General features: G+C 42.5%; 1 protein-coding gene across 2 annotated transcripts in view; it reads right to left on the bottom strand.

Moving 5' to 3' along the window:
• The window catches only part of SLC37A1 (solute carrier family 37 member 1), a 38,940-nt gene extending 26,901 nt beyond the window's left edge, over nt 1-12,039 (bottom strand). The window contains exons 1-6 of one of the 2 annotated variants that reach the window (XM_048495654.1): nt 11,643-12,039; nt 11,196-11,351; nt 5,351-5,565; nt 3,789-3,870; nt 1,291-1,417; nt 254-332 (exon numbers count right to left, since the gene is read on the bottom strand). In XM_048495654.1, coding sequence (XP_048351611.1) covers nt 254-332; nt 1,291-1,417; nt 3,789-3,870; nt 5,351-5,406 — 344 coding nt within the window. In that variant the 5' untranslated portion in view covers nt 5,407-5,565; nt 11,196-11,351; nt 11,643-12,039. The remainder of the gene's footprint in view (nt 1-253; nt 333-1,290; nt 1,418-3,788; nt 3,871-5,350; nt 5,566-11,195; nt 11,352-11,642) is intronic. The other variant, XM_048495653.1, reaches the window with a different exon arrangement.
• Between the last annotated feature and the right edge of the window lie 216 nt (nt 12,040-12,255).

Raw genomic sequence — 12,255 nt, 5'->3', positions numbered from 1 at the left:
CATTATTTGATTGTCAAATGTCTTCTGCAAGATGAACTAATAGTGTAGCTACTTGTTTTTAAGCAAATGGTTTTTATTCCATATACTACACATAGCTAAATCAACTGTTCATCCCTTTTAAATGCAATCTTTTCTATTTCTCCTCCCATATTCAATCATTCTTCCTCAGAATAATTGAAGATGAGCTCTCTCAGTGCAAACCTATTATTAACAAGTTAAAACTCTGAAGCAGCATATACAAAAATAAGATTACCTCAGATACATTCCAACTGCGTAAGCACACAAGAATGAATAATCCAGGGCTCCCAGTAACTCTTTGTAGTTGCTCTTATCTAGGAAAATATGTTTTTAAGTGATCAAGTGTTTAAGACAGAAGTAGCTTTCAAATACAGTTATAATATATTTCAAATAACTGTAGCCCACCTTACTCAGACTGAAGATAGCTAACAAATTATAAATTATAATTCAGCAAATTGTAAACAGTAAAAACAATATAACAGTCAATTGACTAGACAGAAACAACATATGAGAGATAAAAACAGTACACAAGGTCTGTCAAGTCAATCAATCCACCCCATGCACTTTGAAATAAAATAGTTTCATGTAGCTTTCTGAGTGTAAAAAGTGAAGACATCTCCCACATCTACCCTGTTAAGTCATTCCAGAAGATTGGACCTACTAGAGAAAAGCCTGTAGCACACAGACAATCCTAAGAGAGAGCATTGCAAGCAGAAAGCTATTTGAAAAGTGCAGCTGGCATGGGGGTTCCTACATGACAGTACTCGAGATTTTTCCCTTGATTGTCTCATCACCAGTACTAAGTACTAGTACTTTTGCTGCAGGCTATCTCGGGTTGCAAGGGGAGGGAGAATGGCGAACATTGGTACAACTTTATAAGTACTGATACTAAAAAACGAAAAGATGCATTGACAATTCATACCCACATCTGGTGCATTTTCAACAAGACTTCTTAATCAGGCATTACTAAAATTAGACAGACAACCATACAGAGGTCAAAAAGTGCCTCTATTCAATGGGGAAATGAAATATTTTGTGAAATAAAGTTAATTGGAAACCCGTTATTGAAATTTGGAACATCAGATTTTTTTAAATCTGATCTCATCCATTTTTATAGGATTTTTAAAGGATCATACCTTTATAGGATTTTGGAATGGAATTACATTTGCATATGAGCAAAAAACTAAAATTCTCCAATGTAGTTTATTCCGATTTGGAATTGATTGCTTATTATCTATTATTATTGTTAGAAAAACCTCCAGAACGACTCACCAAAGGGGTCCCAACCACTGCTTGACTTATTACATAGATTTTCCATAAGCTGATTATGGATTGCATATTGTTTGTAATTGATGAGCTCGGTATCTTGTGGAATGGCACAATGCTTATGCAGTACCCCCTAAATAAGAAAAAGAAGACAAAATAAGCCCAGCATTCCACTGTGTGGTCTTAATAACTATTGAATTGAATACCAGCAACAAGAGTGAGCTTACCATTTGCCCACGTCATGGGTCTTCCCACTTGCTTTGGATCTTTGGCCAGTATTAGAAATGTAGGGAATGATGCTGTGTAATGTGCCAGTGTCTAGGGTTGCCAACTTCCAGGTGGTAGCTGCAGAGCTCCTGGGATTAGAGCTGATCTCTGGGTGACATAGATCAATCCTCCTGGAGGAAATGGCCACTTTGGTGGGTGGACTGTGAGGCATTTTACCCCCTGAAGTCCTTGCCCCTTCTCAAGCTCCATCCTCAAGTCTCCAGGAATTTCCCAACATGAAGATGGCAATCCTACCAGTGTCTCATCTAGGATTTCACCCCAAAGTGACATCAGGACGCACACAATGTCACTTCTGTATCTTATGCTGCCTCCTAAACTTCAGGGGGTGCTAGACAATGACTTGGCATCTCTAAGCAAAAATTTTAAATAGAACTCACTCATGGGCTTATACCAATCGAAAGGCATCTTTCAACTTCAAAACATTTTGATAACTGACTTTTAAAAGTTACTTGCAAAAAATCCTAGGTTTTTATGTCTTGTTTATGACATTAGATGTTCCCCTCAGTCCTAGTCTGGCTTTCAAGATGACCGATAAGATGACAGTTGGCAGAACATGAGTCAGTGGTTGCCTTAATCCAGTCTGTCCAATAGCTATACTATCTGATGCATGAATAGCACAAGGAAATGAAGGGAGCAATATGGCTTCTTGAGTGTTTCTAATAGCATAATCCAGAAAAATGCATGCTGTGCTCCATCGCAAACAAGATATCCTGCTTTCTATCATTTCTGCATAATTCACTGACCAATCACAGATACTGAATTTAAATTTCTTTGCTACTAGCAGCATACTTTTAAATCTTTCGCACAGAATATTAAAAAAATTAACTGTCATCCCTTGCAGTTTTTGAAAGGAGACAGTTATGGATAATGCTAAGATTGTCCTTTCTCCCCTACTGAGACATAATAGCCTAGAGTCACACCTTTTTGAGACCATTTACTTCAGTGGTTGTCAACCTGTGGGTCGCGACCCCTTTGGGGATCGAACGACTCTTTCACAGGGGTTGCCTAAGACCATCGGAAAACGGTCTTTTTATATTTTATATATACCAATTTTATGGTGGGGGGTCACCACAACATGAGGAACTGTATTAAAGGGTCGCGGCATTAGGAAGGTTGAAAACCACTGATTTACTTCAAAGGACTTGCATGGGCGAGGTCCGGCATTGCTAGTCAAGTAGACTAAGTCATGTTAAGTCCCACTAAATAACAAATAACTTGAACCACTAGCTTCAGTATGAATTAACTTCAGTTGGATCTCAGCTAATATTTTGGTTGGGAGACCTCCAAGAATACCAGGTTTGTGACACAGAGACAGGCAATGGCAAACCACCTCTAAACGTCTCTTGCCTTGAAAATCCTAGCAGGGGTTGTCATAAGTCAGATGTGACTTTAATGCAAAAAAAAAAAGCAGTTTTCAATTGACATGGTGATTATGGTATTTTTGTTTCCTGTTATGGCTCAATGTTATTATAAGCTATCCCGAGCTGTGACTGTTTGAATAGTTAAATTACTATACTACTGGTATATATAACATTGTGTATAATATAGAAACCCCACACTGCATGTTTTGATGTGCTTGTGTTCTTACATAGTGTTTAGAAACTGAACTAGTGCAGGGAAAAGGGAGATGGAATGCTGGATGGAATTTTTGTTTGTTGGATGGGAGAAGATGTGCAGAATCAGGGGGAAAATGGAATGGAGAAATGCTAAAGTGTGCCTTATTAACTACCATTGAAAAACTGAATACAAATAGTTGGGAGTCTGGCCCTCTACTGGGGGCCAGGGGGAGGGGGTCCTGGCAACCCTATATGGATAAGGCTTCTCTATAGAATTTCTCACCATTGAGTGAAACTGTGATTTCAATGCATGATTAAGGTGTTAAGAATAGTTTTGCAAGTTACTAGTTAGTTCCAATATATGCTTATTTTTAAATTTCATCCACTATTTTAATATTATACTTACTTTAATATGCATATGACCACATATAAACATTATCACATATTATGTAAATATTTACAAAGTCATGCAGAATCACTAAAGGTCTTTGTAGAATTTTATCACATATGGACTAATTAGAACACTGTTCATTGTAGTTTTGTTACTGTACTGTATGCACAGGTTAATTGCTTAGTCGCATGTACAACACAGTAATAACACTTGTAGGAAACAAAAAATACGTCAGCAAGATAAGGAAACAAGATTTAATTGTCACTTACCTTAACTATACTGATTGGTTTCCTTGATAAGTGGAAACTAGCGTACAACATAAAAGTCAGAACAAATATGAAAGCCCTGTACCTGTTAACAGAACAAACATTGAATATTTAGCATTTGTAACTATTTAACCATTTAGTCCATTTAACTGTTGGACGACGTGTGCTTCTGGTCTGATCCAGAAAGACTCTTCTTATGTTCATCGTCCTCCATTTAACACAGAATATGTCTTCATTGTTTCTTCCTCAGAGCTGTGTGTGTGTGTGTGGGGGGGGGGGGGAATGCATCAAATAGCTAAGTGTTAGCTATTTTACCAATGAAGACAGTAGCTTGACTGATGGGTATCAGCACTAGTGTGGCAAGTGCAGTTGATATGCTCTCAGAATTTTGTTTTGTTTTTTTGCTCGGATAACGCTGAATGCTGACGAGGTGTCTTGCTACTGTGCCAGCATCTGGAGCTTAGACCCGCTTCTTTTCTCTTGAACTTTGCTATATGGTTTCCTATAATAGAACCTTGTGGTTCATGGAAACAAGGGATTTGTGTACCGTGCTATAGATGGTGTTAATCATTAGCTATTCGGTTGTGTCAGGGGGATTGTATCTAGTGATTGAGATGCATTCCTAACTCAGTGTAACTGCTACAAGATATATGTAACCAGTCTGCTATATGTTATCACTGCCATTCTGGAACATTCTTTCCTTATTCTTTGTTTTATGGCTTTGCATGCTTTGTTTTATGGCTTTGCATACTTCCCAGGAGTATGCAAAGCCAGGAGCCCCAAGGTCTCCTGGGAACTGTAGTTCCTCAGACAGTTTTTAGTCTGAACTGTAAATAGGCCGCTTTTTTCAGCCTCAAAAAGTATTTTAAAAAGAAAAGGAACGTAGGTAAGTGTGAGAAGGGGGTGGGGTGTGTGCCACGGGGGGCGATGCAGGGGGGCTGTGGGGGGCGCACGGGGAAAAGGGGAAGGCCGGGGGCAATTTTCCACCCCCACTGTATGCGTCTGGTACACAACGCACCCCCCATCCCCTTGGCGCTCCGCCACTGCTTTGGCCCCACTGGCACTGCTATTTAAAAATAAGCTGGGAGGAATCCTCTCTCCCCCTCCCTTTCCCCTTCACTTACCTGCTGGCTGGGTTTCAGAGATGAAGGTGGCACAGAGCTGAATGCTGGGCTTGACTCACCTGGGCCCAGAATTCAGACTCTGCGCCACTGCCTCTGAAGTCCACGTGGACTCAAAGAGGCAGGCAGCACCGAGCTGAATGAAAAGAAGTATTTAACCAGGGAAAGTGCCGTTTTACAAATCCACATTTTACTGTAAAGTAATGGTGATAACCTTTCAAGTTCAGTGTAAAGCAGAAGCCTTCATTTTCAGAATTTAAAGCACGATAATGACTATAGTGAAATATAGGATTAGCAGTGTGATCTATGCAGAGTCAATTAAAATCATTGGGTTTAAGTTGGAGTAACTCTGCATAATATGCAATTTGATTATAGATTTGTTTAATGCGAAATCAGAGATACATCAGGCTAAACGGCCTTTTCAAAGCATACCACATAACTCACCACTGTTCTCGTGTAAATGATGTGATCAAATAAATTCCAGGTGGAAGCTGAGCCATTTACTTAAGTCCCACGTTCAAACTTTACCCCTTGAGAATACTTCTTCCACTCTCAGCTAGTTCCAAGTTGTCAGTAAGGCAGATTTCACACTCAATTATGTCCTTTATCCATCTTCTTTGATGTTATCAACCACCCCAGGAACTGGCAAATTCTTCTTCCTAGCACATTAATTTTTTTAAAAAAGTTACTCTAATTATGTAGTAATAACATTTCTCAGTTATAGTGGCCGTTGAGACAAGCATATGAGTGCAGACATTAAACTGAGACAAGCATATGAGTGCAGACATTAAACTGTTATTTTCAAACCTGACCAGTTTCATGCCACTATAAAATAAGAAGAGGAGGAGTTTGGATTTATACCCCGCTTTTCTCAATCATAAAAAGTCTCAAAGTGACTTAAAAAATCCTTCCCCTCGTCTTCCTACAACAGACATGTTGTGAGGCAGGTGGGGTTGAGAGAGTTCAGAGAGAGTTCAGAGAACCCAAGGTTACCCAGAGAGAACCCAAGGTTACCCAGCAGGCTTCAGGAATTCAGAGAGAACCCAAGGAGTTCAGAGAGAACCCTCAGGCTTCAGAAGTGGGGAAATAAATTTGGTGTGATCCACTTATGTGGATCATTATCTTCCTGAGCCTCCACTCACCACTCCACTCTCCACTGATCCACCACCCATGTGGAGGAGTGTGGAATCAAACCCCATTCTCCAGATTAAAGTCTACCACTTTTACCCACTGTTCCTCACTGTAAAGAGACAGCCCTGAAAACGTGGCATAGGATTTATTTACACTATGACAATGCTCAACTGTTACCAACATTATAACTGTGAATGCAGAGGCAATATTGTCCACAGGATCAGCTGAGCAGTGAATTCCTGCCCTTCTCTATTTGTCCTGCAGCTCCCTCTTCCCATTACTCTCCAGAGAATTTTGGACAAAATTTGCCCGCACTGTCCCTCTTAGATCTCTTCAATGAAAAAACACACACACTTTTTAGAAAATGAAAGCTAGGAATTCATAGGAACATAATGGCAACAAATCATTATAGTGCATTACACTGCAGCAACTGCTGATTTTTTAAAGTGTCCTTAAAAATTGAGGTGTGGTGTGTGGGAGATGGCAGTCACGAAGAGCTGTTAGAAGGAAATTGGCACTAATGTGGGCAGGACCTTCAAAAACGTACAAGTTTGTGTCCAGAAGGCATGCTAATATTCCTGGACTGCATTCTTTCAAAAAAGATCATAGCACACAAGGTTTAGAAAGACCAGAATTTAGCAGAGGGAAACCTAGGGGCTTTCCGCACAGCAGAGGCGACCTAGGTTCGACTCGTGTCTGCGGAAATAGTTACCTGAGCTCGACTCTTCTGTTATTCTGCACAGCAGCCGGGTCGTCTCTCCGGACCCGAGTTCAGAGGGCAGGGTTACCTCCTCACGTCTTTCGATCCCCATTCTCGATTGGCTGCCGTTCTATGGCAGGAAACGTGTGTGCACGTCCCTTTTTTTATTTTGCCACGTAGGAGCTACATTGTGACAACGTCACAAAGCGTCGATTTCCCGCCTGTCACAAACTGGTGGGAATCTGCATTTTTGTGAGCCTTCTCTGTCGGAGCAGAAAGAGCAGAGCTGAGCTGTTGCTTCGTGCACGAGAAGGGGGGCTTTTTTAAGGCACGCTTTTTGCCGCCGCGAGTCTCCCGTTCTGTGCATGACCAAAATAGTGCACTGTGATTGGCTGGCTGGGAGAGTCGAGGTGAGGGAGATTCCGCACTGTGCCAGCTTCGGCTTAAGTGCAACCTGGGGTTGGCAAAAAGTCGTACCTCCCAGTCGAGCTCGAAAATTTGATGGGGGGGGGAGCAGAGACAGACACGAGTCGAACTCTACGGCTGTGCGGAGTACCCGGGTCGAACCTATGTCAAACTAAGGTCGAATCCTACAGTGTGGAAGGCCTCCTAGAAAGAAGACATTTAAATGCTCAAAAACATTCCAATAATTTGGAAGCAAAGTCAAGCAAATCATCCATGTGGAAGCTCTCACAGAAAGAAACTGAGTTCAATTGTGAGCAACCTCCCTGCCTACAAATGTATTAAATTTGCACATGTCCAGGATATATTTTATATGTAAAAATATGGACCTATTTGATTAAAGGAACTATGAAAAAAGACATTTGCTGTGCTCACCTGGACACCAGGTCTCTGAACTCCAAATAGTATATTGAATTTCTTTAGACTACAACCAACCTGCTGCAGTTATTTATAGCCTGGATGTGGCTGCAAAGCAGTAGGCCCAATAATTATTTATGCAAGCTACTGTCATGGTCGTTCTAGATTAATTTAAGTATAAATAGCGTTGCCAACTTCCAGGCAAAGCCTAGAGGTCTCCCAGTATTGCAATTGATTTCCAGATGACAGAACTCAACCCCTTGGAGAAAAGTGCTGCTTTGGAAGGCAAAATCTGGCATTGTATCTTCCTGCAGTCCCACCCCTCCCCAAACCCTGCCTAGGCTCCTCCCACAACATCTCCAGGTATTTCCCAACTCAGAGCAGGAAATCCTAAGCTAAAATCAAGCACATCACTCTAAGGTTAGGCTATATATTTACATTTGCACAGTAAGAATCCTCCAGTCATAGCTAAGTATACAGTAGGTTAGGATGCAAACTTTGCAGAGCCATTCAAAGCAAACACAGTATCCGTCTGTATTTAACAGAAGCAGAGAGTACAACAAACTTTTCTGACATGGCATCTATGTGCTTAACTGGGTAAAGTGACAGGCAACAGTTCAGTGGCTTTTTTCCATGTTGGAGAAGTCCAGACAGGTCTGCTAAACTAATGCACTATCATCTCTGCTGTGAGCATTCCATGTTATGATTTGCAGCTGGCAGCATGTCAAAGTATAGAAACCTCAAAAAAAGGGGGGCTACATAGTGGGAATAGTATGTTTGATCAGAACGGGGCTAGAAAGCGCATTTGTACAAGGCATAACTAGAGTGGGGCAAGTCAGGGCTCATGCCCTGGGCACTGCTTGAAGGGGTGCCAGGCAGCTTATACCCCTCTTCATCAAAATACACCTGCCCTGAACTCTAAGTGGAATTTGAGGATGGCAGTGCACTTTAAGGCTGGCCTGGATCCAGCTGTGTCACATGGAGTTCATGGTTAGGGCCAGGGTGCAGTTCAAGGCTGAGTTCAGAGGCACAGCTTTAGAGGTGGAGCCAGCATTATAAAGACAGACTTGGCCAGGGGATCTCAAGCAGTTTTAAACTACAGGCTTTGGAGGGGTTGTGGGAGTCAATGCTTTCCCTTACTCAATGCTTACCCTTGCACCATCTTTGGAAGATATAATGCTACTGCATTTATGTAGGGTGTGATGCTAAACAATGTTACTAAGTCATCCCACCCTCCCCAAAAAAGCAAAGAGCAGACAAGTTGCAGTTTGCATGAAAACAGCTCCTGCAGAAAATGCCCTCCAGGGACAGGAGCCAGTTCATATCCTTCTTACAGAAAGATACAGTACCACTAATCACATGCTCTTCCACGAGATCTCTGACCAATTTTTCTCCTCTGAATATAAAGAATTTCAACTGCAGTTGGAGACCCATCCCCCTGCATTCAATGTGTGGATGTAATTGTAGCTAATGAGTTTTCTAGGGTGGGCAGAGAAGGGGGGACACTTTCTGGCTATTTTCCAGAAGGTATCTTTTATCCTTCTTTTTATTTAATTTTAAAATGTTTCTCTTCTGCCTTAAAGTCAATAGACTTAAAAGGTAATATCTGTTAGGGTGACACTGTAAAAGGCATTAGGACATCTTGATCCTGCATGGGTTTACTTGAATGTAAGTTTCACTTATCTTAGTTGTATTTAGGATTGCGACCTTCACATATTGTGTGAAAGTATTCATTTCTTCTTTTAAATGATAGAAGGGTTATATGTAAATTGATTTAACAAACAGGGGGCCATCTGCACATTGCATCAAGTCAGCTAATGTTTACTAAATGGGCATCTCCTCTATGTCTTACAATTTGAGGGACCAACATAGCCAAACTGATTGGATAGGAAATAAACAAGAAGCTCATATTTGAAGGCTGATGCATAGCTAATAACCAAGAAATAACATCTGTATTGATGGTAAAGCAATTATGGTAGTCACCAGACTTGAAAACATCGCAATACATTTATTATAAAATATGTTACTGAACAAAGTCCGCAGAACAGCTCCTTTATGATCATACTTATGATTACTTTTAATCATATAGCATTTCACTCAAAATTAGGGCAGTACTTCCCCTTCCTTTTGATGTCTGTTTTGGGGAAGTAGTGTTTAAAATCTATATTGAAAACTGAACATGGAAGCAAAAAACAACCTGTGCATTTCAGATAACCGTGAGAAAGGTTTGTTAGTGTTGTGGGCTGCCACTTTCTCATGGCAAGATATTTAGTCTTTAGGCTTCAGTTTATCTTGGATGAGAGAGTACTGGAGACTTATGAAAATATTGTAATATTTATTTCCAAATATCCAAGTAGAATGGCAGTTATCATTCCTGCATAAGTATAAACAGGTAGTATTCCTGCCATTGTAGCAACCCTTTGAAAGTGGTACACCTAACTCAGGTCACTGCAGCTAAACTCTCAGCTCTCCCTGTACCCCATACAAAACTGCAACACTCTTTAGTTTCTCAGCTACTCTCCAACAAAGCAATAGTCTGGGATACTCAACACCTAAAGGTAGATTGCCTCTCTGGGGAAAAAATATTTGGTAGTATTTATTTATATTGGCATTTCTGTACCACTTTCTTCCACAACTGCTACTTTTTAAAAAGAACTTTATCCAAAGAACTGAGGACAACATACAGGTTCTCCCTCACCATTTTGCCTTGGAAAAATCCTATGAGGTAAGTCAGGCTGAGAGAAGGACTGACCTCCCCACCCCCACTCCATGAGCTTCATTGCTCAGTGGACACTTGAACCTGGGTATTCTTGATCTCCAGCATACTCAGTACTCACCCCTCCCTACATCTTTATTATCTTCCACTGAAGGAATGTCATCAAATGAAAGATTTGACATCAACCAAAGGATAAGAAATTAAGATCCTGGTCCATCTAGTCCAGAGTCCTGTTTCACATATTAGCCAACCCAATTAGTGGACTGTAAACATGGCACCGAGGCCAAGGTCACCCCCCTGTTGCTGCCTTCTAGCTCTGGTATTTAGAGGTTTACTTCCTTTGCAGACACCCTTTAGTCACCATGGCTAGTAGCCATTAATGGATCTTTGCTCCATGAATCTTTCAAATCGTGTTTTACAGCTATCTGTGCTTGAAGCCACTATTACATTCCCCTGTTGTCTGCTTCCCAGAGCTGTTATAAGAAAATAATAGAAGCATCGGAGACTCACAAATACTGCCCTATGTTCTAGCAGCATTCTCTCCTGACGTTTCGCCTGCATCTGTGGCTGGCATCTTCAGAGGATCTGCCCTATGTTCTTTGAAAGGCAGGATTTTTTTAAAAAAAGATGGAAAGTCCAAAGAATTACTATCTTATGGATTCCTTTCTTAGCATAATTCTTCCAAGCCAACATGTTTCAGCAACGCTCCTGACTGTATGCAGTTTGGATGGTGCCATGCCCTGAAAAACTGATGACCCACCACTGGACTAGAGGAAAATCTGGAGGATGATACACATTGGATGACACACAGAGGGAGCTTTAATACATTTGCTGGGAGCCTTCTATTATAAGTTGTCTCGGGGCATCATTCGACAGGGTATAAATATATAATACCTTAAATTTTAAGCAAGTTTACAGTGTACCTATTTTAAGGTAAGAACTTTTGCTTCTGTTTGATAGCACCCTTCCAACAGCTCACGGCGGGGAAAGCCAGGTCCTGGCTGAAAAATATCGTCCTCCCGTAACCGGCCGCTCACAAAGAGCTTATAATGCTTCCTTTCACTGCAGGGTATCCCCTCCTGAATCAAGAAAGTCGATGGGCTTTACTTGCAAACCTCCCCGCGGCAGCGAGCGCCACCTTTCTTGGGCTTGCATCCGGATCTCGGGTATGCGCAAGACGCAAGCCTATGTCCCGCAGGAATTGCCCCGAAGATGCCGCCCGCGCTGCCCGTCCCGGGGACGCTCCCTTCTTGGCTCAGGCAGCCTCTGCAGCAGGTGCAGCGGGTCGAGCGCTTTCCCGCCAGCAGCCTCTGCTCCCAAGAACCCCCGGCTGCCTTGTGGTCCCGCTCGGCAGCCAGCTCGGGTCCTACCTGCCGGGGACGCCCGTGCCCCCCCTGTAGCTCGTCGGTGAGAAGAAGGCGGGCAGCCCCCGACCCCGGCTTGCTTGCTTCCTGGCTGCCTTGTCGGCTACTTCCTGGTGTCGCTTCCCGGGTGCGGCTCCGTTTCGTTTCATTCAAGCCAGCTTTGACGTACTACTATAATCCTGACACAACAACCAGCTCGGCTTGTGGAGGCCTCCTCCCTCGGGCTCTGAAAGAAGCTGCTCCCAGCATGGCTAGAGGCGTCAAATGTCAAAACTTCCGTCACAGAGAGAGGGGGAGAGGGAGAGGCGACAGCCAGCTAGCGAGCTCCTGCTTTCTTTTCTGAAGCAGAGGCTACCTTCCAGACGAGCATCCCCATCCTCCTTCCCAGTTCAGGCCCTGTGGAGTTGACAGTCAGGTGAGCAGCAGGTACTAAGGCTGAAGGTGGAGTTCTTCCCCTGGAGAGATGGAAAGGAGGGCACCAGTTAGGCTGCTTTTGTGGCTTTTTGAAAGCACAGAACTTCCGTCCCGCACCGTTTTACAATACCGCGCCTCTAACTTCAGAAATGTTCCCAGTCGCTTTGCTGAGCAGAGACAAGCGCAGTGAAAGCCTGCAGGTGTG

This window comes from Sphaerodactylus townsendi, linkage group LG04 (assembly GCF_021028975.2).
Source record: "Sphaerodactylus townsendi isolate TG3544 linkage group LG04, MPM_Stown_v2.3, whole genome shotgun sequence".
NCBI lineage: Eukaryota > Metazoa > Chordata > Lepidosauria > Squamata > Sphaerodactylidae > Sphaerodactylus > Sphaerodactylus townsendi.
The sequence above is the reverse complement of the archived record's forward strand: the minus strand, read 5'-3'. Positions and strand labels throughout refer to the sequence as shown.